Source organism: Drosophila rhopaloa, unplaced genomic scaffold (genome assembly GCF_018152115.1).
Source record: "Drosophila rhopaloa isolate 14029-0021.01 unplaced genomic scaffold, ASM1815211v1 contig_150, whole genome shotgun sequence".
Taxonomy (NCBI): Eukaryota; Metazoa; Arthropoda; class Insecta; order Diptera; family Drosophilidae; genus Drosophila; species Drosophila rhopaloa.
In genome coordinates this window covers 867,622-894,790 of record NW_025335029.1, presented here as the reverse complement: position 1 = coordinate 894,790, position 27,169 = coordinate 867,622, and the positions used below count along the sequence as shown (strand labels likewise).

General features: G+C 40.4%; 6 protein-coding genes across 9 annotated transcripts; 3 read left to right on the top strand and 3 right to left on the bottom strand.

The window, feature by feature from the left end:
• Positions 1-2: 2 nt before the first annotated feature.
• On the bottom strand, positions 3-2,668 carry LOC108048283. Its single transcript, XM_017128827.2, has 2 exons — positions 2,516-2,668; positions 3-2,424 (listed from the first exon to the last, which is right to left on the bottom strand). Exon 2 carries the CDS (start codon positions 2,417-2,419, stop codon positions 158-160), a length of 2,262 nt encoding a protein of 753 aa, XP_016984316.1. The 5' UTR covers positions 2,420-2,424; positions 2,516-2,668; the 3' UTR covers positions 3-157.
• A 77-nt stretch (positions 2,669-2,745) lies between these two features.
• Positions 2,746-19,921, top strand: LOC108048284 (cAMP-dependent protein kinase type I regulatory subunit). Of its 3 annotated transcripts, XM_017128830.2 has the most exons (6): positions 12,340-12,460; positions 13,554-13,691; positions 17,610-17,969; positions 18,201-18,575; positions 18,643-18,782; positions 18,985-19,921. In XM_017128830.2, the coding sequence occupies exons 2-6, from the start codon at positions 13,683-13,685 to the stop codon at positions 19,067-19,069; spliced, it is 969 nt and encodes a 322-aa protein (XP_016984319.1). In that variant the 5' UTR covers positions 12,340-12,460; positions 13,554-13,682; the 3' UTR covers positions 19,070-19,921. The 3 variants fall into 3 exon arrangements, with proteins under 3 accessions (XP_016984318.1, XP_016984320.1, XP_016984319.1); XM_017128829.2 differs by lacking the exons at positions 12,340-12,460; positions 13,554-13,691 and adding an exon at positions 2,746-3,427; XM_017128831.2 differs by lacking the exon at positions 13,554-13,691 and having other exon boundaries at positions 12,337-12,460.
• Positions 3,543-4,793, bottom strand: LOC108048285 (histone-like protein 18C). Its single transcript, XM_017128832.2, has 2 exons — positions 4,333-4,793; positions 3,543-4,248 (listed from the first exon to the last, which is right to left on the bottom strand). Exons 1-2 carry the CDS (start codon positions 4,630-4,632, stop codon positions 3,826-3,828), a joined length of 723 nt encoding a protein of 240 aa, XP_016984321.1. The 5' UTR covers positions 4,633-4,793; the 3' UTR covers positions 3,543-3,825.
• Positions 19,922-21,122: 1,201 nt separating the features above from the next.
• LOC108048286 lies at positions 21,123-21,985 on the top strand. Its single transcript, XM_017128833.2, has 2 exons — positions 21,123-21,447; positions 21,510-21,985. Exons 1-2 carry the CDS (start codon positions 21,138-21,140, stop codon positions 21,887-21,889), a joined length of 690 nt encoding a protein of 229 aa, XP_016984322.1. The 5' UTR covers positions 21,123-21,137; the 3' UTR covers positions 21,890-21,985.
• A 1,034-nt stretch (positions 21,986-23,019) lies between these two features.
• LOC108048290 lies at positions 23,020-24,000 on the top strand. The gene has a single exon (XM_017128840.2). The coding sequence runs from the start codon at positions 23,460-23,462 to the stop codon at positions 23,679-23,681; it is 222 nt and encodes a 73-aa protein (XP_016984329.1). The 5' UTR covers positions 23,020-23,459; the 3' UTR covers positions 23,682-24,000.
• Positions 24,001-24,166: 166 nt separating this feature from the next.
• Positions 24,167-26,776, bottom strand: LOC108048289 (COP9 signalosome complex subunit 3). 2 transcript variants are annotated; one of them, XM_017128838.1, is made up of 9 exons: positions 26,623-26,776; positions 26,266-26,514; positions 25,938-26,203; positions 25,684-25,878; positions 25,442-25,618; positions 24,843-24,974; positions 24,603-24,785; positions 24,473-24,540; positions 24,167-24,416 (listed from the first exon to the last, which is right to left on the bottom strand). In XM_017128838.1, exons 1-9 carry the CDS (start codon positions 26,675-26,677, stop codon positions 24,401-24,403), a joined length of 1,341 nt encoding a protein of 446 aa, XP_016984327.1. In that variant the 5' UTR covers positions 26,678-26,776; the 3' UTR covers positions 24,167-24,400. The 2 variants fall into 2 exon arrangements, with proteins under 2 accessions (XP_016984327.1, XP_016984328.1); XM_017128839.1 differs by having other exon boundaries at positions 25,941-26,203.
• Between the last annotated feature and the right edge of the window lie 393 nt (positions 26,777-27,169).

Genomic DNA, 27,169 nt, shown 5'->3' with positions numbered 1-27,169 from the left:
TGTTTACTGATCTATTTGTTTACTGATTTATTATGGGAGGCTAGAAAAGGTTCTATTAATGTACAATGTATTTCATGCAACTAAATTAACTCGTGTCCGACAGCTCGCTTCCGGCTGGCTAAATGCAATCCAGACTTAGACCCCGATGCGGATCCGCCTAGTTGTGCTTCTCGTCCTCGTAGTAGGCGGGTAGCTCCGCCTGAAGGCGCAACAATCGCACGTAAGTCAGCAGTTTCCACTCGCTGAGCGGCTGATCCTCGGGATGCACGAATGTGGACATGTAGGTGACCAGCTCCTGTGATCCATCCTGGTCCAAATCGGCTATTAGCATTGAGTGATCTTGGTTGTTCAGATCCGGTTGGCACACCATTTCCCTGCGATCGTGGCGGCAGAACTGGATAATGTTGCTTTGAGAGGTGTTCTCGATGTGGGTATCGGCGCCTACGAAAAGCACAAGGATTACCGTTTCCGTTATCATATTCATTTTGTAGCTGCCGCCGGCGGAGACCCCACTGGATTTAGTCAGGTTTTTAGAGGGCACGCCGAAAGTTTCCCTCTTCTGCTTTAGGTGCTTAAAGACATCGAACTCCTGGTGGTCAGGTGGAAACTCGTAGTCCACCGCCTTCGTGCTCCTCCTCAGACGTTGAGGCTGTTGCTTTTTGGCCTGAGCCTTTTCCTTATCCTTAATGGCATTCATGTTCTTGGTGTGATTGTTGCTCCCACTTTTCTGCACATTGTTGCTATTGCTGCTGGCGGAGCTCTGCTTGGATGGCTTTATCAGACCATGCCACTTCCAGAACTTCATCACAAAACCGGACATCTGGGTTTTGGTGTTTTTAAAATGCCACTGGGCGGGCACCATACCATACATCCCGCTGTTACTAAAATTCTGCACCACATGCGGTTTGCCGCCGCGAACTTCGCTCAGCATAAAGGTGACATTGCAATCTTCCGGGCAGTGACCGCGATTCTCCACCACCAGCTCGCGACCGCTCAGTGAATAGATGTTCCTTTGGGCATTTAAGTCTCGCCGCTGGCCGTGATTCCTGTGCTGCGAGATCTTTGCGGTCGACAGTCTTTGACCCACAATTGATTTGTTGGTAATGAGGGCGTAGATCTCCGCTAGGCCCTTAGAACGCTGTTGCTCAGTGCCATTGCTCCGCTGGCAGGTGAAGCTCACATTCCCCGCCTCCAGTTTGACGTTGCTAAGACGCTCGCAGTCGTGGATGCTGAAGCCATCGCCTATAGGCGATCCTTTCCGTCCTGACAGCAATCGCAGAACATTCCGTGCTTCTAGTTGCCCAGGAGATTCATGTTTCTGCTGGGCTAGCGATTTGGTTCGCTGTTCCAGGGACAAACTGGTCACGAGCAGGAGGTCCAGCACACCATCTGCGTCCAGATCGGGCAGGATGATGGGGAAATCGTACGCATCCACCTTACGGGCTGAACGTTCTTTAAACCACCAAAGCCATTGCCCTGAGACCGGATTAATGGCACCTAGTTCGCCATATTCATCCAGCACCAAGCAGTCTGATTTCGCGTTGCCATCTATGTCTACGAGGGTGCAGTCCAGGGCCACCGGCTCATCCACCATCTCCACAAACCAGGCCACAGCTCCTGATGAGCCAATCAAGCAGATGATGCCATTGCGTCTCTCGTTACCAGGGCGGAATTCCGGAAAAAAAGCGTCGCCGCGATACATAAAGATCAGGTTGTTCTCCCAGGCGCGCAGTCCTCCAACCACATTAACTCCTCCCTTCAGCTCTGCCCTCGTGTAGTTATTAAACCAGTTGTGGGTCTTGATGCGATCCCCCACCGCTGGGCAGGATCCAGTACCATCTGGGTTGCCGCAAGGCACTAGCCACACAAAGGATACGATGGCCAGGAAGCAGAGGACAAGGCTGCCAATAAAACAGCATTTTCTGGCCGGTGACATGGGTGTCCTCTTGGCTGAATCCTCTCCAGTCTGATTGCCACCCAAAATAGCCACGTTATCCGCATTGGAGTCGAATTCGCTGTTGAAGTTGGACAACTCCGAACCCACTCCGCCATTATCACTCAACATGACGGAACGAAAGGTGTTTTGCATATTGGTGGCGTGGCTACTGCTTTCCAGTTGGAATTTCTGGGCGTGATTCCCTGCAGAATTTCGGGTCAAAATTCTCGTTGCGGTGGGTAGTGCTCTCGTATGTGGTGATTTAAGGGCCAAAGTGTTTGGCGGAATCCGTATCCTTTGGGATTGAAGCTGCTCCTGAGGATTCTGATGAGTTTGCTGGAGTTTTTTCTGCAGTTTCTGCCGATGATTGGCAGCGTTGTGGATCTCAATTTCCTCGTCGGATTCCGAATCGCTCATTGCCTGACTTAATGGAGCATAGATGCCCTGGTGACCAGCGGCTGGCAGGGATTCGGTGTGCAGCATTTTAGCTGTAAGAAGAAAATCCGGAAAAATCAATACTTTTCAGCCAAACTCAAAGGCAAATAAGGTAAAATATTTTCAAAAACAAAGTTAACTTACCTCCGTTGAATGGCTCAAGCACGCTCTAACATCTAACATCCACATAGCTACTGCTTTTGATCTTTATTGGATTAGGCGAAACATTAATTTCAGTAAAACACCCTTCGAAAAAGCTTTTTCCGCAATTTAAATTCTTTCGACTGCCATTCACAATGGCTGCTGTTATCGACAAGACAGTGTTGACACCCCCACTGAAGTTATCGATATGTGCGTGACTGAAGATGCCCACCACTACATGCAGCCAAAAAGAAACAACAACAACAACGTCTGTGTTTTACGTGCGTGAAAATTAGTTAAGTTTTTATGAAAAAAACTTAGTTGGCTGATCTTAAGAGAGTGTTGAATTGATCCATATGCTGCGGGGGAGTGCGGGGCAAAGGGCTTTAATCAGCAGGACAGGCTAAAAGGTTCCAGAAACGTGAATTTCGCGAAAGTGAAAACGGGGCAGTGCTGTGGAAAACGGAACAAAACGGTGCCAAAATCGAAAAGAATAGCTGCGAAAAGGAACGGGCAATAAAACAGGAGGTGTAGACAAACGCGGTCATCAAAGATATAGTCAATTTATCTGCCCTTGCAACCGATTTGCCAGCGAAACAACAAGAAGTAACTGTTCAAGACCAACACCCACACACGCACTCCTAAACAAATTGTGTACATATATATTGCGTAGTGCGGCGCTTGAAAAGCTGTTTCCATCACCATCTCCATCGCGAACTCACTCCGAAAACCACTCCGCACATGTCCTATATGATGGCCAAGACCCTGGAGGAGCAGAGCCTGCGGGAATGCGAGCACTACATTCAGACCCATGGCATCCAGCGCGTCCTCAAGGACTGCATCGTCCAGCTGTGCGTCTGCAGACCAGAGAATCCCGTGCAGTTCCTGCGACAGTACTTCCAGAAACTCGAGCGGGTGAGTTATCATTTGTTATAGCTTACTGGAAAAACTTTTTTATTGAGATTGTGTGCAGAACGAAGGTTTTCATTTTTATAAACTTCTAGATTTTTAAACAAAAAAATCAAAAACCTTTTTTACCAGACATTTCTTTATTTATCAAATGGTAAATTTGCTTGTATGGGGGTTATTAAAAGAGTAGTATTCTGGACCTTCCCGGACCAAAGACCACGTTCCTCGGTTCTGTTAAAGCTTCGCTTCCATCCCCGGATGTCAATGGCCTTCTTCCCTGGAGGTTTCCCAATATCTACGATTCTAGCAGTGCTTACAAGCATTACTTTGTTTTTTTTTGTCTGGTTGCGGATCTAAAAATGGCCTAATTGTTGACGGAAAGGGGCGACACGTTTCAAATACGTTTACTTGGGGCACGATGGTTTGGGCTTGGGGCACTTTGGCTTTGGCTTTGCGCACCTGGACTTCGGCTTGGGGCACCGGGGCTTCGGCTTGGGGCACGACATCCTTTTCTTGGGCCTTGGGCACGCTGGCTTAGGCCTGGCGCACTTGGGCTTGGGTTTTGCACAACATTTCTTTACCTTCGACTTGGGTTTAGGGCAACTTGGCTTGGGCTTCATGCACTTTGGCTTGCTGTACTGAGGTTCCTTCTTTTTGTTATAACATTCACCACCGCCGTTGCTGCTGCCACCAAAGAAAGTGTCTGTGGCCTTAGGGGTACCTGGATCTGAATCCGATTGCTCATCGCTGTCCGACGAGCCGGGAAGTTCACTAGCGGTACTACTGTTCTCCGAATCGCAATAACCCAGTGAAGTTTTGGGTGGATTCTATTCAAGGATGGGATAAATAAATTAAATAAATGCCTGCCGTTTTTTAATTTAACTCGATCGGATATCCCGATCATAACTTACCACAGAGTACTTGCACCGTTGGAGTATAGACATCTCGTTCCATCGGTTTGCAGCCGCCTGTACAATTTGCTGATTCGTGTAATAATCGCTGTGGCGCTTCCAAAAAACCCTTAGGAAATTAATGTAGGGCGTCTCGACAGAGTCTGAATTACAAGCAGCCAGAACATCGTCAAAGCCATCGCATCTGACATAAATGTCAGACTTTAACGATTCTGCATCCCTGAGATATTCTTCAAACGTTTTCTTGGTGGAACGGTTTTTGACCGCCGTCTTACTATCCTTGAATCGCAGAGTGCTCATATTTTACAAATATTCACGCAAAATTGTAATCTAAACTTTACTTTTCACAACGAAATTTCTTAACAAAAAGTAAAAAAGTATCAAAACAGACTATAATAATTTATAATATGATAAATTTATTAAAGCAAAAAATTAGATGTGTACCGTACAATAGTATAATACAAACTGAATGTATAATGGTCTCAGCACAGCAACTTGAAATTTGAGTTTGAGTGAAGGATCACTAAATACTATGATCAGTTTTTTTTTTAAATTTTTGAAATCAATTGGATCAGATATTTCGAATCAAGTTGGCTGAGTCTATATAAAAAGAAATAAAGATGATTGATATAAAACGTCATATGGTCAGCGTGGCAGATAGTGACCCGATTTTGATAAAATCGACGTTATTATTTAACAAAAAACAGCTGATCAGCCGATTATATGTATATTTATGTATGTATATGAAAACGTGTTTTAAAAATTACAATTTCGCTGATTTTACCACTTTGTAAAAATCAGACAATTATATCAATTTAGATAAAATCGCTCAAGTCATATATTTTTTTTTTTTCTAAAATTGTCCTTTTATTTTGATTTTAGATATCGACATAGAATCTGAAAGGCTATATCAGCAAAGTCAAAGCTTAGTTAGCTTCTTTATTGTATTTCCCTAATTCCGATCCTATCCCTTACTATATTTTAGTTGCCAAAAAGTGTTTTAAAAACCGTGTCAACTTTAAATAAATATTATTACCTAGAGATTTTTTTGTAATTCATCATGTGGGATTGAGCTTGATGGCGGGGTTTTCAACCCCTTGAAAGCAACAAGCAGCACTTGACTGGTCATCTAACGGTCGCTTAAACGAAAATCAATACAGGCTGAGGTCTATTTTTAAGCGGAGTGATAAATAAAACCCGTCAAAAGGCGGATTTTGGAACACCTGCTTGATATGTGGGACTCCTCGTTCCTTTTGGGAAAGTGCAGTAACCAAGGAGCTTAAAAGTTTGTTTTGGGTGGTAGGTTGCAGCCAAAGCTTGCAATGCTGCAATGCTGCAATGTAAATATAACAGCGCACCTGTGGCGGCAATGCCTTCTGACCCCGTTCTCCTACTCCCACCGGTAAAGCCACTTTCTCCACCCCTTTCTCTCTGGATTTTGAGTGTGTGCCTCTCTGGGCAACTTGCCTGTTGAATGCCGGACTCGCTGTCAGTTGGATTAGCATCCTGGCGCCGTGCAGAAGCATCCTGCGGTGGACAGCCATTTCCTTCTCGCTAGCTCGTTTTTTGAACCCCGCGCGCGCAATGGGCAACCAGTTGAGTGTGAATAGCATCCAGGATGCGGTCATCGATCGCTTTCGCTCGGTGGCTTTGACCACCGATGCCAACGGCGCCATGCGAATCCGTTCGTTTTCGGAGGGAGTGGTGACCACCGCCCACCATCACCAGCAGCATCAGCAGAATCAGCAGAGTCCCCATTGCAGTGGCCGTGGTGGACGTATCCTGCGTGAAAGCAGCATAGATGGCGGAGTGGTCATGTTCGATGCTTTGCTTCGAGATGATCATGAGCATCGCCTGAGCTTGGACGCAGTGCATCGGATGCGGCATGTGAGGACATCCTGCACCACAATTCCCGAGGAGGACGCCGTCAGCGATCGCAGCCTGCAAATGCATCTCGTGTCAATCGCCCGTGAGCGCGAAGTAAGTTGCAAAGTTGTAAAGTTGCAAAATGCGGCAAACGGGTAACAAGTGACTTGCGAATTCGCTAGGAAAAGCTTTTAGCGGAAAATGTTCCAAGTGTGGGAGTGTGTGCATGGAAAAGCTTTGATTTCAGTTTGCGTTGGTGTGTTTTGCTGATTCGGTTTGTTGCTGCAAATGACGACGTCGTTAGTTGTGGCAGCAATAAAAACAAAAAGTAAAAGATTATATTATTGATTGATCAAATTTTGAATACCCTTGACCAGTTTTAAAAAACAATGTAATTATTTATCAATCCTCGCTTTATTTGGCCAATTTTCAAACTTATATTATTTTATTATTTAAAATTTCTTCTTAAAGTGTCTAAAATTTTTTTTTTTTAATGTTAAATGTAATATTTTCAACATTTTTATTGCAAAAGAGTAAATTAATTATTAATAATTTATAAACATTAAAAACAAATTTAGATAACAGTTAACAATATTTCAATTTTTGGTATAACAAATCATATATATTGTTTTTGTTTGGGAGATTAAGTACCTTAAAAAGTACCAACTGTCTGACTTAATTTCCTTAAAAACAATTTAAAAATAGTGCTAACATTTCTTGCAATTTTTTGAAAACAAGATATTTTTGCAATTTAACTAATTAGCATGATATTATTCTCATTAAAATAATAATAAATTTGCCATTAAGAAAGCGCACTGAATTGAATAATCAGAAATTACATAAAATGTTTTTGATAATATAAGAGGTTCTAAATCGAAGGGTAGTGCAGCTTACCTGCTACAGCAGCAGCTTTTTGAAAGTTAATGTCGAATTTGCACTTGAAACTTGAAGGGAACGCCAGCAGAAACAGTGTAGGGCCTTTTCTCCTGCGAAAGCTTTTCCTTCCGCCAACGCTGCGTGATAGCTGCGCGAGTGTGTGTGGGTTTGTGTGCGAAAAACTTTACTTTTTGGCCATCCAGGATATATATATATGTGGAAAGGTTTGCTTTGCTGTGCGTGTTGGTGAAGGTCATCCTGTCGTCGTCGAGATTGTGTTTGTGCCTGTGGCTGCGAGAGGTTGCTTTCGTCCTTTCGGTTGTCTCAGTCACTTTTTGGCCACCGTCAGCTGCCCATCGTCGTCCCTTGTTTTCGCCAGTTTTACTGCCCAATTTGCTATTTACCATTCACCTTTTGCGACCATTGCTTCTTTGACTTCTTTGCCTGATTGATGGCCACGCGAACTCCGGCGCTCCGATCATCGAATTGTCCAGTTTAACGGCCGTGTTAATGCCGCTTTTACGGCTTTCATCGCTCCGTCCGGCGCTGTTTACGCCGGCTTCTGATTAACAGCCGAATCGTGCCAAAAACTACGCCGGATACTTTGTCCCCAGTGTCCGCCGATTTGGGCCATAAAATAAAAACAAACAACAATCAATTGCTGGCCAAACGAGGGCAGGAAAAGTGCTAAACCGGAAGTAAAAGGAAAACAGATTCGGCCAGCGAAATGGTGGGTAAATTGTCATGTGTTAAATACGGTTAATTGGACAAGGAATTCGGTCAGATATGCGCTTCCGTCACATTTAGAATTTTCCTTTTTTTTTTTTACCAAGAATGAATCTTTAACGATAATAACAACATCCCCTTGAGGTCATCGCTCATACGCTGTGTTGCCTTTGAATTATGTTTTATTCATCAATTATATTTGTAAACTCTTTTTAATATTTTACATTATAATTTAAAAATTGTTGATTTGTTTTAATATCTGTTACGGCTTAACTTTGTAATTTGAAACAAATACGATTTTAGTTCAGTGCATGTTCATGGCTAATAAGAAAAAAGGAATTTGTAAAATTCCTAAACAAGTGCATACATATCCATTTGCATTTTATAATTGGCATTGGTTTTAACTCTGGGAAGAGTTAGCTTGCGTTAACAATTGGAAAGAAATAAAATTGTAAATGGGCGTGATTAGGAGAAATACCATTTCCTTTAAATGGAAATTCGTTTAAGCTTGAAATATCTATGGCACCCAATAAAAATTGCAGCTCCACATTATTTTCTGTATATAATTAACATAAAGTGTCTTAATTTTTAATCCCAAAATATATTTCGATAAGAGGAAATCTGTCTTATATATGTAGAAATTAATGACACTTTTAAATTTTTTAAAAGAAAAAACCAAGATTATCTCAACAAATTGGGTTCAAAAATGAAATATATTTCTTGGCTTTTGTGCTTTCTACTTTCGACGCAAAAGCATTTGCCATTATAATTTTAAGTGGCTGTTAACTGGTAAACAATTCGGATGGAAAATTGTCCCATGAAATCTGACCTCGAATAATGCTCTCTTTACTTGATTAAATTGTTATTTTTATTAGGAATTATTTCCTTTTTATGCATTCGCATCGCAAGATAACAATTTCTGTGATATTTTTAAGTGGCTCGAGAAAAGTGATTTATTATTTGATACCCTGGGGATTATGGTTGATACTTTGGGTATTGAAATTTGGCACAAAAGCTTTGCTTATTTTTGTCCTGCCATCGAACTTTGTGAATAATTGAGTAGCGTGGAGGTAATATAATCACCGCTCCACGAACTTTTTTCCACCTCCAGCTCTCTGGTTTCGCATAAATAAATTATCGTTCATTTTACGCTAGAGTTGGGGCAGCATTTATCGAGAATCGAAACTTTTATGTAAATAATACTCACAAAAATATGTAAAAGACCATTGTGTTGTGGAAAAGTTACTGGCAAAATACGTATCCGTATCAGCCGGATGTGGCGACCTTTTGTGTGTGTGCCGATCCATTAAGCGGCTTATAAACACAGCTCCGTTCGAGGGTCCACGAATAATTTGGCTAATAAAGAGGGCTGAGAATCGACGGAAACACTTCCAGGCGCAACAGTTTTCAAATTAAAAATTCCCCAGTACCTTTTGCCATTTTCCTTGGTCAAATAAACCTTTAAATCCTTTTGTCCAAATGACGTCAATGGATAGTATTGAAGCGTTTTGGCCAACTCTTCAGGCTTCAGCTGTCAATTTGCTGGATGGTTGCTCGGTTGTTGACAGCTGTGACGACGATTGTGGCGTGTCCTTTTTCGCAGGACATTGCCTGGCCATCAAATGGGCAGCTGGATAACCCAGAATCGATGGGGGTACGCCTTTTGTGTGTCCCCAAAAATAATGTTTATGCAGGCCAACGCCAACAAAAGGTTTTCCCCAGCATAACTGATGGTTCCAGAATAGAGGAGGGGGAACATTTTTGGGGGGCGTGGCAAAACAAAAGTTCACTGAATTGGAAATTTCGCTGAACCAACTTTCAAGGCGCCGGAGGGCTGGTGGAAAAGCGGATGCAGCACGGATGTTTTATACGGGTCTTTTCAGCTATACAGTGGGAAAATTTAAAGCGGATGAAAAGCTCACGCAAGTGCGAAAGAGAGCGATAATTTTAGCGTCAAGTAGGGCGCAAAATTTTAATTAATTCGATTATAAAACGCAGTCACACACTCACACACCTGTGGGAAAATCAAGGGGGAGGAAAAGAGCGACAGGAACCGAGCAGACAAAAAGCTTTTCCGCATTTTAGTGCAGCAGATTCCTCCCGCATCCTGTTCACATGCAGAATCTCCATCCATTCTATGAAAACTTGTCCGTTGACAAAGTGAATCCAAGTGTGAGGCGATAGAAAGTTATGGCCAATGTTTTGCTTGGCCCACATTTAATGAGTTCTGCTGGGGCTCTAAAAAGGAATTTAAATTGCCAACGCACCACAACGGAAAATGGAAAAGGAAAAGGAGAGAAATTTAAAAGGGGCCTTTTATACATAATTAATTTCTTAAGAGCGGAAAATTACATGAAACTCATTGTTATATTTCCTTAAGTGATTAAAGGGACAAGTGTTTATAAAAATATTTTTCTTTTGAACAGATAAGAAAATATATTAAAAAATAAAAAAAGCTTTGAATACATAATAGGTTTTGTTGAAGTATTACTTCCAATCAAATGGGTTGTTAAGTGGGGGAACCATATAACTTTTGTTAAATGTATATTATGATAATAATAATAATAAGTCCATCTAAAATAATTTTAAATTTTTTAAGCTGAAAAACTTTTGAATCATCATACAAATAGTAAATCAAATTCGACGAAATAAAATATCACAACAGCCTTTAATTGTCTCTCTGATGCACAAATTAATTTATAAACCAGCCAACTAAGATGAAAATATAGTCTGACTCATCAGTTAGATGCCATTTAAAATGTATTAAAATGAGAAAAGAAATCAGCTTCATTGGACTCAAGAGACTGCAGCCGATTGTCGTCGACACTAGACTCTCTTGAGAGGCTTTTCTCCTCCAGGCGATGCACAAATTGGCATACTTAACCTGTCGTGCCACCTGCATTGCCTCAAGGTTCAGCCCAGCCACCCACTCAAAATCCAACTGCCACAGAGGTAATCCCAACTAGGCGACTTTGAGGGCTCTTCGCCTCTTGGACACCTTGGATTCTCACTAACGAGAGCATTGCCTGGATGGCTTCAAGTGCCTAAATCTGTGCCCTCGCCTTTGCACGTTGCGTATACGCCATGTGGTGAGGCATTAAATCCACAAATATACCCACATAATTGTTAATGTAATTGTTATTGACAATTTATCAAAGTAAGTGCGAATGAATTTGCATGTTTATGGGCTCGTGAAACTATAAATCGCCAGCGTAGCAAATCAAATTTGTTTCCGCTGCTGCCTTGGGCAAAACAAAAAAAAATACGTATAAAAGCCGCCTACAATATTTGGAGTTCTTTTTGTTTTCCATTTCGCGATTTTTTCTTGTCTACTTGGCACTGGCGCTCAAATTGATTTGTTTTCTACACTGCGAGACTTGAGAGTCGGAGAGGTGTGCTAAATCGAATGGAGACCCCTTAAATTCTGCCCCTTCAATTCCCTATTTCAGCAAATATCTCTCGTGGCCACAATATTTGTGGCGGCCATTAGCTGCTCTTTTGTAGTTTGTATTAGCTCTCTATGATTTCCATTTTGTGGTTTGTTCTTTTTAATATTTTTGTGGGATAGCTGCGACTTTTACTTTCTTTTGAGTAGCTAGTGATTGGTCGTATTGTGGCTGCACTGGGAGAAATCGAAACAAAAATTATAAAGTCTAACTCAAGTCATGTAGTTTTAAATCTAAATTATTTAATTAAATCAAAACTTCTTTTTAATTGTGGAACGAAATTATTATTGAAAACTAGCTTATGGAAAATACTGTCTTTACCAAATGCGGAAAGATATTTAAATATTGCATGTTTAAAAATACTAAGAAAAAAAATCTCAGTAGATTAAAAAAGTTGAAATTTTATTTTGTCTGAAGTTTGATTGGCCTTGAATATTTGCAATGTCATATTGGGACTTAATTAATCCTCTTATTGTTGCTCATAACTCCTACGTCTTTCCCCTAGTTATTTTTAGGTTTTTTAAAAAGTTTTTGGCACTGACATTCATTCATACATAGAGAAAAATTGTAGAATAAATGTTACATATTGTCATTTAAATATTTGTATAAAAACTTTAAAAATTTAAAGCACTGTCAAATTAATATTAATTATGTTAGAAACAATACTTAAACTGAATTTGACTGATTAGATTTCTCAGCTGAAAAAGGAGTAACTCTTTGAGTTAGCATTGTGATCTGAGAGGTATTTTCGACTTTTCATTAACTAAACAGAGTTTTGCTAAGCTGTCCAAAAATATAACAATTTTTCTCTGTGTAATTGGACATCAAGGCTAGTGGTGGCCACCACATCTTGGATCTTTTAGCCGCTTAAAAACCTACCACAAACCGCAAAATGGTCGGCAAATCAGCCACCCTACACCACATAACGGTATCACCCACACATAGATACCCACAATCAAACATGTGTGGAAAACTAGCGTGGAAAGATGAAGCCGCTGCCGGTGTCTCTGCCGACGTCAGCGCAGCGCTAGCGTCGACTGCGACGTCGACAGCGATTGTCGCAAGTTGAACGCGAATTTCGAATTGAGTTTTCAGTTTGTGTCGCGCCTCCGTTTTGTAAATACGCGAAAAAAAGACATTCGCCGAGTCAAAGTCGCGACTGTTACAACAATAACACAGGCACAACAACTAAATAATTAAAACGGAAACAGCGGGTAGACAACACACAAGAACAAAAACCATATAAACTTAGAAGAACAAGAGCACTGTGTGTTCCTTGGCAATTGGATTAATTAAGCAATTATAAATGCCAGGAAAAACAGCAAAAAAAAAGGCAGCCAGCACAGCAAGAAGGAGCAAAGGCGAAAAAATTAAATTGGACACTAGCGGAAAAATTAAATCAAATATTTATGTGTATAATGCGGGGGTCTAGTGACGCACGATCTCATAAATATATTTTTAGGATTTCTTTTTTATATAATTTTATATTTTATAGCCGTGGCCGCTCATTTATGCCAATTAAATTCGTTGCGATTTCTTTTAATAGCTCCATAACATTCATACGCAGTGGAGATCAATCTTAGATCTATTTAGTTCTTTAATTTAACTCTTTAAACGATAATGTTTTAAAGTAAATTAACTTGGACCTCTTCGCCAGAATGTGGATTCTATTTTTAAAGTTACAAAATTGATAATATATATTTATATTCATATATATTTTTAATTCAGTTCAAATATTAATCATACGCAGTAGGGGATAATTTTTCCATTACAAATTAATTGATTTTATAATGATTAACTTTTTTGAAAGTCAGTTTTATTAAACCCAAAAATAATTTTAGACTTAACAATTATTACAGTGCTGTATTTAGGATAATTCAAGGGCCAAAATATAAATCATACGCAGTGGGGTCCCATTCTATTCTTTTCTTCGCCCTTCTACTCACTAATTTAAGTGGCTTACTTATCGAAAATCTGTTTTTTCGCTACCCAAAAGTATTTCCAATTTAAAGAAAATTGTTTCAGAGCTGTTCGCAACATTTTTGAATATTTATTTTTATAAAACTTTGACATTGAATTTGTCATTGCTGCTGGCGGCTGTTTTTGCTCGCATGTCCACACCGCGTATACGTAATATTTTTATAATTCTGTCCGCTCTGTTTTTCTTGTTGTCTTTCTTGTGAGCAGAGAAGAAGAATTATTACAAATCCGAGAGTGAAAATCTTTGAGATCTTCTACAAAAATCCCACGTCGCGCGTTTTTCATCTACTACACTGTTTGTTGTTTGTTTTTCTGTGTCCATATTAGAAGCGAAGCGTTTTCACAATTTGTTGCACATAAGTAGCACAAGCACCAACACACGGATAACTAAAGAACAAAAACACACACACACACAACCACACACACACCAACACAGGAGCACACAAGCAAATAAAAATGTCTAAGGTTTGCCATAAATAAATGAGTCTGTTAGTGCCTGTCATAGTTTGTAGACCATAAGTCTAGTTTGTACGACTATTCAATAAGCTCTCATTCATCCACACAAACAGAAAATAAGAAAACAAAAAAAAAACACCCTTATAGAGGTAAATATTTAGTAGTCGGTTGCACAATTGTGTGCATTCGCTTTTGCTTTTTTATGCGGACTGTCCCCCACAGAAGTCGACGGCTCCGCTGGTTTTATTCATGCTCATTGGATGCAACAATGCCGCCATGTCCACAATTGTAAGCGGCGTCCATTATACTATATGGTATACGCCTCGGCTATATGTTCTGGGTCCTACCTCACAGCATGGGGCCCTACTTGTCGGCTCATCAGTGTTTCATTGTCGCTGTTGTAATTCGCTTTCTTTTTTACGTCCACAAAGCGATCATCCAGCTAAAAGCTACATGTAAAGACATAAAATTGACTTTTAAAACCATATTTTTAATGTGTATTTGTAGTGTTTTGCTGCCTTTGATAAAAGTATTTTTAGTGTCAATTGCCGTTTGAAAAGCTCAGTTTTTAATGGATTACTTATGGTTTTACTTTCGCTTAGAGATTGTACGTCTCTATTTGTGTTTCTATAGATTTTGCCTTTTTTAGTTAGATACCTAGATGTACAAATTAATATAAAAACGAGCAAACGGCCCGTCAATACATTGATCATAATCTTATTGGGGTTTCCTCCGATTTAAATTGGGTGTCTATAAACATTTATTGCCCTTATTTAATCGACATTGGATTGATTAACGAACAATATTACTATTGGCAAACAATACTGAAAAATGTGTATTAAATAAACATTTAAAGCTAATGTAAATATGGGGTATTTTAATTATACTAAATGCTTCCATTTTTAAAATATTTGTATTTCAAATACAAATTTTGTACAATTTAGAAACATTTAATTCCTGCTTGTTTATGGCTCTTTAGGCAACCATACAAGATTATTAAACATAATTGATTTTGTAATAGATGAAAATGGCAGGTAATTAGTCTTCATTACCCAACCTTCACCGCATCTTGCCCCACCCTTCGCACATGGCCCCACCCCGTCCCAGCAATTGTCGTCATCTAATCAAAACCTGCATTTGTCATGATTCCCATAAATGTTGTTCGTTGCTTTATTAGCGAACTCGTTGATAAGGTGCGAACGGTGACAAGACTCCACTTTAAAGTCAGGGCCTACGTGGAAAACGAACGAACCCATCCAATCAGGCAGGGCCAGACCGCAAAGTCAACCCATCCGGGCGGGGATTGGATTCAATTTACAATGCGAAATCGATTTCCGTTTAATATGTCACAGGGAACGTCGCCAAAAGCTGAAAGCCGCGCAGCTCCGCCCGGGAAAATTGCGAGGAACATCGGAGGGTCAAAGGGTGGGTGACTGGGTGGTCTGGAGGGTTGCTTCGTTGGTGCTTTATGGCCATGTCCATGGCCAGGGCCAGGGCCATAAGCCGAATGGGCGCCGACTCCGCGTCTACACAAAGGTCACGGTCACATCGCTGGCACACGCGCCTCTCCGAGTGCAGGGCTCTGAGTTCTGGCTTCTGGGTTCTGGGTTCTGGTCGCTGTCCCTGGCAAAACAGCCATAAACAAAGTTGCAGTTTTGCAAATGCAAAAACGGGGTGTTGTTTTGGGGGGAATGTTTTGATACTGCCACCCAGTAGCTTACTCGGTGATTGCATGATGAACTAGAGAATAAAATTTGCATTCTCGTCCGCTCTGAACTCGGGGTATAGCCAATTATTCACTAAACTTTGCTGATAATAGACAATGTTGTAGTATAATGTTTTGAGAATTGAATACTTAAACTTAGGACTATGTTTTTTTATATAGTTTGTGAATTGATTTTTTAAAATAACTGATTATTTTATGAGACTAGTTTCAACGATGTGGATTCAAGTTTTCCAACACGTTTTTATGAGTAGATTTTATAAAAATTCTTTTTATACATCTCTAAAAATGGTTTTAATTAAAATCTAAAATAAAAAAAATGGTTTTGAAATGTTCTACTACTTTTCTATTTTAAACTTCATACTTATGTACTTGTATACAGAGAACAATCCTGACTTTACTCTGCTTAATTGTCATACATTTGTATGCCAAACGTTAATGTTTTTGGGCGGCAGCACTCGATTATCGTCTGTTTTGACACCTGACTTCCAGTGCGGAGCAGGTTCCTTCAGCTGACTGGCAGCCATCCAAGAGCTTCGTCAATCGATGGAGACGACATTCGGCCAGGGGAATTCATTGAGTAGTTCGCTATCGTAGTCTACGATCCATGATCGGCTGGCAAATTGCTTGGCTCACCGATTAATTGCGGTTTTCTGTTTTTGTTTTCGCATTTTTTCCGCCGCTTTGTTTAAAATACTTCACGCGATTTTGGGTTTGGTATAATACACGATTGTTTAGACAATAAAAATTAATGAGCAGCGTCGTTCATTTGAAGTTCTTTGCGGGCAATGCGATGTTTATGGTTTGGCGTAAAATAATTTTGTTTAAGAGGTTGCGGTCGGGTGGGAGACTCAAATCAATTGCAATAATTTTTATATTAAATGCAAATAATTTAATATGGCTGGATACATATTGTTTTTGTGATTTAAGATATTATTAGGCGAATAAGAATTGTGTTCAGTAATGATTTAGATGTTTGGAAACATTACTGAAAATATTAAATTATTAATTTTCTTTATAAACAGTTTTTGATATTCTAGTTGTTTCTTAAACTTATATATGTAAATATTTATCTCGTTAATTTCTCTTTTATTATTAATACTTCAATATTAAAATCTAAAAGAACTAAAATAACTGAAAGTAATGTATCTTATTCTTTACAACCCAATAAAAATTTAAGAGACTTAAACTTTCTATGTATATTATAAAAGTCATTTAATACAAGATTGCTTTTGATTTATAAATGTTCAATCCACTACAGCTATTATAACTTATCTTTTCTGACATTCTTAATCTGTTTTGGCTGCCCAAAATAATGTCTGTTTCTGAAGTGTCTTGAAGTGAAGCATCCTATTTATAGGACACTGATCCGAACGCACACCAAATGCAGCCATAACTGCCAGCGGCCGCCACTTGCAGTCAGCTTGAGTGACAATTTAATGCAACTTAATCAGCATCTTGGGCCAGCTGACCATTTCTGCTCGACTGCGTTGACGTCACAGTGGGAATCGCAATGCAGTTGGTCAGCTGGACAGTGCAGCTTTGGGTGTTTCGGAAGTGTGTGGGAGTATCGGGCACTTTCCCCATCTATTTGCATAGGGACTTGAGGCAGCGGAATGCACAGCAAAAGTCAGAATGTAAAGCTCTTTAGCTCTACGGTTGTTTTTTTTTTTTTTTTGATTGCCGACGAGGTAATGGAGCTTATGAGTTACGGATGTGGGCGGGAAGAGCTTTCCCGGGTGCGGCGCATCTCCGGACATTTGCACAATGCTGCAGGAAAACAACCACTGGTTGCAGTTTCCATACTCGCATTGAGAGTGACGCACATTAATCTGACTTTCAGTTAACGCCAACGCGCTTTCAAATTTTACTCCTACATCGTTTTCATCATGCCTTTACCACCGAATTTTCATGAAGTGAGAGAGATTTATAAATAGATTAAGGGCAACTAATAAACTTTGATATTTTAAATGGGTTATCTATTTATTGAATAGTTATTACATATCGCGCTTTCAGAACTTTATTTTAAACTGTGGTCTAAACTGTGGACTTCAACATAATTGCTAAACCCCGTTATAATCAGTATTGTATATCATTATTTTATTTATTTTAAAACAACATACCAATAAAATAATGACCTCCGATTTCTGTGCAATAAAACGATCCCAAAATACTCATGAAATTGTTATTTTTATCTTTGGCAGGAACAAGTAAAACTGGATGCCAGTAGACAGGTAATCAGCCCCGACGACTGCGAAGATCTCAGCCCGATGCCACAGACAGCAGCTCCACCGGTGCGCAGACGCGGAGGAATCTCCGCTGAGCCCGTCACCGAGGAGGATGCCGCAAACTACGTGAAGAAGGTAGTGCCCAAGGACTACAAGACGATGAATGCCCTGTCCAAGGCGATTGCCAAGAATGTGCTCTTTGCCCATTTGGATGAGAGTGAGCGTTCCGACATTTTTGATGCCATGTTCCCAGTGAATCACATTGCCGGCGAGAATATCATCCAGCAGGGCGACGAAGGCGACAACTTCTATGTGATTGATGTGGGCGAGGTCGATGTGAGTATATTTATTAGTTTATAACTGAAACAATATTTCAATTTGGCAGAATTGTTTATGTAAAAACAAAGATAACTGTAAACTTTATATATTTTTGATTTTATTCACCTATCAAAAATATTCGAAAAGTTAAAATATTTATTTGATAGTTGAATATCAAATTGGTATTGAACCTTTTTCTTATCTGGATAATTGTATTTGAAACTTAATTATTTTATTCACCGCTCTTAGGTCTTCGTCAACTCCGAACTGGTGACCACAATCAGCGAGGGCGGAAGCTTTGGCGAATTGGCCCTGATCTATGGCACTCCACGCGCCGCCACCGTGCGGGCCAAAACCGATGTAAAGCTGTGGGGCATCGACCGCGACTCCTACCGCCGCATCCTGATGGGCTCGACCATCCGCAAGCGCAAGATGTACGAGGAGTTCTTGTCGCGCGTCTCCATTCTTGAGAGCCTGGACAAATGGGAGCGCCTCACGGTGGCCGATTCCCTGGAGACCTGCTCTTTCGATGATGGCGAGACGATTGTCAAGCAGGGAGCAGCCGGCGATGATTTCTACATCATCCTCGAGGGATGTGCGGTGGTGCTGCAGCAGCGTTCCGAGGTGAGTGACCGAGATTAGAACTGTCACCTGTAGAGATCCACACTAATCAAATGGCATATCTTATCAGCAGGGAGAGGAACCCGCCGAGGTAGGACGTCTGGGTAGCAGCGATTACTTTGGCGAGATTGCTCTGCTTTTGGACCGACCACGGGCGGCGACCGTTGTGGCCCGCGGGCCGCTCAAGTGCGTCAAACTGGACCGGGCGAGGTGAGTACGAAGAAATTAGGGAAGGGACATCTAAAACATGTATAAAAGTTTCTTATAAGAATATAGTTCGTAGCTTTTGATGACAATATTTATAAGCCATCATTACTATCTCAGTTGGCCACATTCATCTAAATAGAATTTCTTAACTGTTATTTAAAGAATTAACTGTTGTAAAACAACTAATAACCTTTTTTTATTACAGATTTGAACGCGTTTTGGGTCCTTGCGCCGACATTCTCAAACGCAACATCACGCAGTATAACAGTTTCGTTTCGTTGTCCGTTTAAGCCAGCAACAACGATAAGAACCACTACAAAAAATCAACAACAAAGAGCAGCAGCATAAAAAACAACAACAACAGACAAACAAACAACGCAGCGAACGTCAAAAACAACATGAAGGCGGATGAGAAATAGGTGGATAGAAAAACAAACGCTCAGCAGCATAAAGAAGAAATCGTAAACTATATAAGTGTGTAAAGTTAATTGCCGCAAAGCCATGGGATTCTCGATTCTGTCAGAGATACAGAATGCGCGGGGGGCTGAGGGCTAAAAAATGTTAATTATCTGATTCTGTATGTTGTGCTGAAGTTACATAATTGTGTATGTGTGTGTCTCTGTGCAAAGGTTGCGGCGGCATGTTCCCCACCCCGCAACCCTCGACATCGGAGATAGTTTTCCCAGGCTTCATCTATATACTTCTCTTAACTTCTTCAAATTCTCTAAAAACTTTTTGTATAACTAATGGAACATGCTGCCTCCCTAAAAACAAAAACGTTTCATTAAATATCCAACAGACATCTGAATGTTTTTTAACAAAGAAATAAACAAGATGAATATATGTGTAATAAATAAAATCATACAAAAAAGGCAACACACACAGGCACAAAACACAGACACACGAACTCACACACTCTCATACGAGGCATATAGTCATGGAAAAGTAGGAAAGGAATGAAAAAATTGTATTTCGCTTGTATGATTCGTTATTTTTTGTCTAGAACAAAAACACATCGGCAGCAATTAATTAACCATTTTAATTTTAATTTTAGTAAATTATTCTTAAACGTGAACGCTTAGCACATGAAGTCAGCGTGTCAGAAACTATTTAATTAAATTTTAAAATCAATGAAAAATGCATATTGTTTTCTACAAGTTTCTTGTTTCTTTATAGAACGGTGTTTCGTAATTTTAACATAGTTTTATGATTTCTTTAATAACTAATTTAAGCTTGAGCACAGCGAATGCCCAGTTTAAGCTGTTATACTAGAGGTATTCCTGTTTACAAATTGGTATCGACTTTAAAAAACATTTAACATTCAAGAATTGTATCATAATCAAGAAAAATTATACTTTTTAAACCATAGAGCACCTTAATCAAAGGCACCTTAATCAGAGGCAATAATTATTTTATGGAATACCTCTAATATTTAAATTTGAAACTGATGTGCTAGGCATTTCTAGCAACTGCCAGCTAACGAGAAGATAACTTTACAAGAATTTAAAATCTATATTTAATCGCAGAGTCTGGGTGTGTGCGTTTGTGTTGGGTGAGTGTGTGCGTGTGTATCTGTGTGATTTAATGAATATTACCCAAACGAGAAGTTGCATTTACAACACTCAGAAAAAAGCAGCCAACAAAACAATTTATGTGTATATATTTGTAAAGCTTATATCTGCTCGATAGATCATGAAGCATTATCTTTAGCTGTTGCTACATCACACACACACACCCTCATCTACCCACTGACACACGGTTTTGAGAAAATATAAATCGCCAATTTACTTGAAAAAAGTCATAACTTTAAAGAGCGATTTTAAAATGCACTTAAGAGCTACAATTTTGACAATTTTTACAGAATATGCAGAAGGATGTAGCAAAAAAAATGCATTGTTTTTTGAGCTTTGATACACTGTTAGTAAATGAGCAAAATGCAAAAGGTTGAGCCTAGGAAATTTTTAAGGGGTCTGCGCCGTGTGCAGACCACGCCCACTTGGGGCGTTGATGGAACCCGCCGGCGGGTTAGAAATAAAAAAGGGCATGCAAAAATTAACTTTAAACCGAAATGCTGACAGTGAAATATGGAGATCGAGTGGAATACAATTAAATTACAAGCATAATATTATCAATGTAAAATCGTATGTAAAAACCAAGGCAGAAACCTATAAAAACTGACAACAAAACAAACGACAAAAAATGAACAAAAAAATACAAAAAAGAAACTAAGAAATAAATACATTTACATAGATGTTGCAAAAATCAAGCGAATCGAAGCTACTCCCATGGATTCCCGAAATCCTCTCTGTAGATTTGCGTATCCTGTCAGTGAGCTAGCACTTTCGGAGCAGCGGCCCCATGTTTCTGGACGTGATCTTCTTTATACCCACACTGTTCACCTACCTGTTGATTGGGCTTCTCATTGTCATCCTGTGCTTTGTGGTGGTCTATATAAGCCACAAGATCTACGTCTCTGTGTACGACAACCTGCCACTGGCCGACTTGCCTGGAAATTCGCGTCAACAGCTAATGGGATTGCGTCACTCCAACCATGCGATGACCATGCGAGAATACCTGGATAGCTCGCTCCGCAACCCGCGCTCCAATCAGCCGAGCTTGCGCTCCGTTTGGATCCAGAACAGGTCCCAGATCCTGGAGTCCTCCTCGGGTAAGCTCTGCGTCAGTGTGGCAATTGCTCGACAAGCTCTTCTGGGTTTGTTTTTCCTATAGTCCTGCGGATAGTTCTGTCGCTGGAGCCTTGCTATCTGGTCAGCGCGGAGTTCGATGTGAGTTCCAGTCGAAGGGCCGTTAGTTTCATGTGCAACTGCCGGGAAGAGCCCGTATGTGCTGCCACAGAACCTCGACCCTCGGGATCCGTACACATTGTTCGGTACTTTGACCACCTCTCCAAGATCCCGCGCCTCAAAGTCATGCTCAAGTGCAATCAAAGGCGGCCGGAACATAGGCCCGATAGCCGGACGCAGCTGACCCTGAACGACGTGATCCTGGAGGCCAGGGATGCCCAGGAAGCCCCAAGTGCCCAGTGTACGGATAACGCTGCCGCCTGCAGGCCTGTTAGCACGAGACGAAACTCCCGGCAACCGGATTAGGGGTGTGGCTATTGGATAGGGGGTTATGGGTCATCTAAAACTGGCTGCTGTAATGTGGTATATAACTCGTTTTATTAAATTGTATACAAAGATCAATAGGGGACCCTACGTTCCAGGGTCGACGGGTGGGTCAGTGGGTCGGGCACTGAGCTCACGCCAGTTTATGGAAATCGCGTGACAACGAAGGTGAAAGTCAGCGAAGCAATGGAGCTGGTATATACCCAAGCAGAGGCTTAGGTGCCTCCCCTTTATTATCGAACAGGGGTTATTTTAGCTTATTAAAGAGTAAAGAATGGTTTTTATTTTTTCAGGGAAAATTAAAAAAACTAAGATATTATTTGTATCATTTTTTAAGCTTTAAAGTAAAAGGATTATTAGTACATCTTAATTTGTTTAATGACACAATAAAAAATAAACATTCCTGGTTCCGAAAAAATCAAAAGTAAATAGCACATTAGTTACGCGCTTCTCCTTGAAATTTTTAAAATTAAATAAAGTCTTAAACTTAATATTTGTATAATTCAAATTTACATTTTTCCGATTGGTATTAAATTAGGCTTTTAATTAAATATCTTTATTCTTGAGCATCTAAGGATGTTTAAAAAATACTTAAACTACTTTTAAAATAGTTTTCTAAATTTTGATGATTTTATAATGTTTGTTCAAGTTGAAGAAAGAAGTGTTAATAACAACGTATGTATGTATTTGCAGGTTACTGCAATTAATACATTCTATACTTATTCTTCGACTTAATAATTGAGTTATTGTAATTTGGTTTAAAAAATTTCTCGAAAAAAAGAATTTACGGCTACGCCCATGTCCCGCAATCTTAATTTGTATGGGCCGTGTTTTTTTGGGGCTTATCATTATGACTGTGGAATTCCTTATCAATAGATAAAAGCCTCTCCAGACCGTGCCGTTAGCGTGGCTATCTTGCCTAATTGCCGAAATCACTAGCCCCCCACCAGATCTAGCCACCACGAGAGACCCCAAGCAATTTGTTTGACGCCATTTCGTTCTTTATTGACGCGGCCAATTAAGAAGGCAACGTTCTTGATTTGATTGCAAGGCGTATGAATTCCTGTATGAGTTATAAATAAAGCTGGTCGCCGAAAAGTGGTCAGACGTGGAGAGCGGCTCCCAATCGAGAGAAACTCCGGACTGAAAACTTTTCTAATCTCAGCCCATGTTACAGATTCTATTGCACAAGGAGCTTATCAAAAGAAAAAACTGGACGCACAACAAGTAACAACATCTACAGCGGCAGCAGTCTAGCAACGAAGCGTATACGTAATGCCAAGCAAAGTTCCATTCATTTAACGCGCTCGTTTCAGTTCTCGGGCAGGTGTCAACCGACGTACACGCGAAACGACGACGCGGTAACAGTTCCAGAATATCATATACATGCTATAATATATGCTCGAGTGGCTAATTAACATACGCGTTTCGCTCCGTCTCTTTACCTGAACCTAAGCTGTCTGGAATATACTCATCCACATTTCTTTTGGGGAAGCGAGTACAAAGTCACCAAAAATTTTTAAACGAGTATACTCTCGGTATATATTTGTATATGCAAAAACGAATCACCATGCTGGATCCCATTTCGGACACACCGCTGGTCTTGGCCTACGTCTTTATGTCGCTGTTAGTGCTTATTCTGTGCTTTATATTTTTCAATGTGGTCCACAAGCTGTATCGCAGTCTCAACAGCGAGGTATCATCGGTTCCGATATCCACCGCTCTGCCGCTGAAGACCTCGATCATGGAGCTAGACGCCATGAAAACCGGTTAGGATGGGTGCAGCAGCATCGGCAGCTGGCTATGAGAGACGCGAGAATCTCAGTCCGATGTTGGAGCTCCGGTTTTAATTCGGGCGATCGGAGCACGAGGCACGGCAGCTGCAACCACCCACTCGCACGACACAAAATTTAGACGCCTGTTGTTACATATATAAACAAAAAAGCAATTAGACGTAAATACACGAAACTAGGTTTACGAATAGAAATTAACTACATTTAACGCTGGTCCTCTAGTCAATTAATTGTTCGTTTTTGCCCTAAGGTTAGGTTACATGTACATCGATATTGTAAATAAAGTGACTTGAACGATAACTGAACAGCAATTAAGATAGATTGGGGGCAAGTACAAAGCACTTAACCGGTCGGGACTGTAAATGTCGCCTGATCGATGCGTAGAAAAGGCACAACAACCTTATCGTTGCAGTATCGAGACGTATAATTTGTGAGTCAATCAAAAACGTGATAAGGAACCCCTGACTTAGTCATAGATTTATACATAGTTTATTTAAAATAGCATGTTCATCTATAAATTTGCAATTAGAGCGCAGTTTGTTGTTGTGGTAGCTGGATGAGTACGGACTGCAGGAGTCCTCAGCTTTCGGGCCCAGGGCCTCGCAGCTGCGACAAGATGTGGGAAACAGTTTTGGGGATTGGATGAGCGTTGAAGTGATAGCAGCAGGCTGCTTCTGGTGGATCTGCGTCGGTGGCATCATCAATCTGTTGGATCGCTGTAATAGATGAATTAATTATAAACCACTTAGTTGTTAAATATTACAAAACTCACCCCGAGAAAGTCTTTGGATGCTGCGACGTAAGATCATCATCCTGGCTGCCAAGGGCCTTTTTCACATACTACGAAAACGGGATTAATTTAAATAAATAAATAAGACCTGTATATTAAACCAAAAACCTACCAGGGGGTTTAATATAATCTCCTCTTCCATTTTGTTGATTTGTTTAACTTGATCCAAAACCTGAGTTATGTTCGTTTGCACGTTGAGGAACATGTCTGGTGAGTTGTATTTCTCTGGATCGTCTTTGAATAAGACCATGCCATCCTTTTGATTGATGCTGGCATAAATTTCACCCGATTTGATCTTAAATTTGATATTTGGTGTCAAAAGTTTGAACAATTAGAACTGGAAATCCCTTACCATGTTGAGGATGTAACGCTCTGCTTCAACAGCACTGGACAGCTGGACACGACTGGCCACATCGCTCAGGGAGAGGGTCAAGAAGGTTTTTGTTAGCCGCTGGATGTTCCGCTTGTACAAGGAGGTGGCAACCTAAAAACAAATAAAACATTAAATTTAATAATTTGAATAAACTAATGAATTGCCTATATAGGCACACAAAATATGTGCGGTAATGTATTTTTAGCAACATTTTGACGTTATTTCACTGCGACCGGAAATGATTTTATGTTATGTATGCATATTTACTTTGCTAACATTTCCGTGTAAATTTAAATATTTTCCTTATTCCGAACGACAAAAGGTATTAAAAGTATGGTTTATGACTTTGTTCCTCCTTAAAATGTTTTTATACGTTTCAATTATAATTCTCCTTTTATATTATAAATACTTTTGTTTTTCTTTGAGCTTTCAGTAACTATATAAAATCTGAAATAGTTTGTTTTAAGTTTGGTTTCGGTTTATAAAACATTTAACGGGTAAGCAAATAAATATCTTTTGAAAAATAAAGATCTTGAAAATGGGCACTACTACAATTTTAAGACTATTCAAACACTTGCCTGCTTGGCCAGGCCCATGTTGTTATCACGCGTAAATGCTTCACTGTACTTGAGTATGATGATGCGCAGCTCTTCGCTGGACGAATTCGCGTACACATTGACCAGGTCGTGGTAATGATTGGCCATCGGCTTCATGAAACGCCCAATGACCTGTGTGTTTTTTGGTATATACGCTATCTGTAAGCGACAGATTACAAGATTAGGTTGATATATGAAGGGAACTAATCGGGTAGCAATGTCACCTTGCCCTCGACGATGAGTGAAACCATGAGAAACTTTTTGTAGGCTTCCAGCATGATGTGCGACATGGCCATGGCTGGAGTAGTGATGCACACCTCGAAGAAGTACAGGGCACGCTCGTAGCTCTTCACCGCCGTGTAGATCATACCGCCGTAGTAGTAGTACAGCAAGAAGTACTTGGCATCGTTGTTGGCATCCTACAACAGGCAATGTAACGATGAGTTCATTAAGTTCTGAAATTGGCTTTGAGCCTCACCACCGTGTGCTGGGACTGCTGCTGCTGCTGCGTTTTACACTCGGCGGCCACGGTGGAGATGTCCGTGATGTCGGTATCCAGATAGGGCAGCACCACACTGAAGTTTTTCGCCTTCAGGCTTAGCAGGCAGAGATCGGCATGGATGGGCGTTAGCTGGGTGTCCAATTGTCGGATCTGGTCAATGGCTCGCGAAAGGATGCGTATGCCCAGGATGCTGAGGTTCTTTTGGACCACAAACTCGGTGAACAGATGGCATGTTTCATAGACTGCGTTTAGAGAAAATAGAGTTTATTTGCAGTGTTTATAGAAAATACGGACTATAACTCACAGGCGCACACAGCATACCGCAGCTGCTCCGCATTGTTACGCTGCACAAAGTCCCGCATCAACTGGATGAGTTGCACCGGCTCCGGATTTGCGGTGGAAGCACTGTGCAGCTTCGCCAGGAGCACATAAAGAACGCCCAGCGAGTGCTGCTGCATGTCGAGGGTTTCCAGTACGTTGTCCAGAATGCTCCAGTTGCGGGCCAGCAGAGATAGCGACTCCGGCAGCTCCTCGGCCAGCTCCCGATAGCTTCCTGAGATAAAAGCCGCACCAAAATCAGTCGAAATTCGCATAAATAACAAAACAAAGGCGGCGGCGAGTACGGTTTTGCTGTTCCCGGATCGCCGGTTGTCCAACTTACCGGATGCACTCAGCGTGCGCACCTGATTCACATAGTTTTCCAGCGCGCTGCCCATTTTAGGAATTTCCGAGACTTCTTTTTGGCCTATTTATTTGCGAAAATGTACACGCTAATTCTTATTGAAAACTGCATAGAAGTCGCACATTCAGTGTGACCGTAGCAGGAGCGGCTAAATATACCAAATTGCACTGAATAATATACTGAATGTTTTATAGGGTCATACCACTCGCATTGTTTTATATATTTCTTTGTTTGAAAGTGTGTGAATAGATTAAATAAACTAAAATGTTTTTAAATTTTATATTAATTTTAATTAGGGAATTTAGACAATTTACCAAAAAAAATCTACAAATTAAAATTATTTTATTGTATTGTTAATGGTTTTGGTAATTTCTAAGAGTATATTTAATTAATTTAACTATTCTATCTACATTATGAAAGATTTCTTTAATTTTAACTTTGTATTTTTTAAATAAATTTAGATCAACCACGTGACTTAAATGAATATACAACTTTCTGCTTTTTAGCTTAATACACTAGCTTTGTT

Bases quoted from the DNA above. Each gene is read 5' to 3' on its own strand.
- LOC108048283 (XM_017128827.2), bottom strand. From the start codon at position 2,419: ATGCTGCACACCGAATCCCTGCCAGCCGCTGGTCACCAGGGCATCTAT.
- LOC108048284 (XM_017128829.2), top strand. From the start codon at position 3,254: ATGTCCTATATGATGGCCAAGACCCTGGAGGAGCAGAGCCTGCGGGAA. The intron at 17,970-18,200 runs GTGAGTATATTT...CACCGCTCTTAG, and splicing joins TTGATGTGGGCGAGGTCGAT to GTCTTCGTCAACTCCGAACT. The intron at 18,576-18,642 runs GTGAGTGACCGA...ATATCTTATCAG, and splicing joins TGCTGCAGCAGCGTTCCGAG to CAGGGAGAGGAACCCGCCGA.
- LOC108048285 (XM_017128832.2), bottom strand. From the start codon at position 4,632: ATGAGCACTCTGCGATTCAAGGATAGTAAGACGGCGGTCAAAAACCGT. The intron at 4,249-4,332 runs GTAAGTTATGAT...ATCCTTGAATAG, and splicing joins AACGGTGCAAGTACTCTGTG to AATCCACCCAAAACTTCACT.
- LOC108048286 (XM_017128833.2), top strand. From the start codon at position 21,138: ATGTTTCTGGACGTGATCTTCTTTATACCCACACTGTTCACCTACCTG. The intron at 21,448-21,509 runs GTAAGCTCTGCG...TTTTTCCTATAG, and splicing joins GATCCTGGAGTCCTCCTCGG to TCCTGCGGATAGTTCTGTCG.
- LOC108048290 (XM_017128840.2), top strand. From the start codon at position 23,460: ATGCAAAAACGAATCACCATGCTGGATCCCATTTCGGACACACCGCTG.
- LOC108048289 (XM_017128838.1), bottom strand. From the start codon at position 26,677: ATGGGCAGCGCGCTGGAAAACTATGTGAATCAGGTGCGCACGCTGAGT. The intron at 26,204-26,265 runs GTGAGTTATAGT...CTCTAAACGCAG, and splicing joins GCGGTATGCTGTGTGCGCCT to TCTATGAAACATGCCATCTG. The intron at 24,975-25,441 runs GCAAGTGTTTGA...ATTTGTTTTTAG, and splicing joins ACATGGGCCTGGCCAAGCAG to GTTGCCACCTCCTTGTACAA.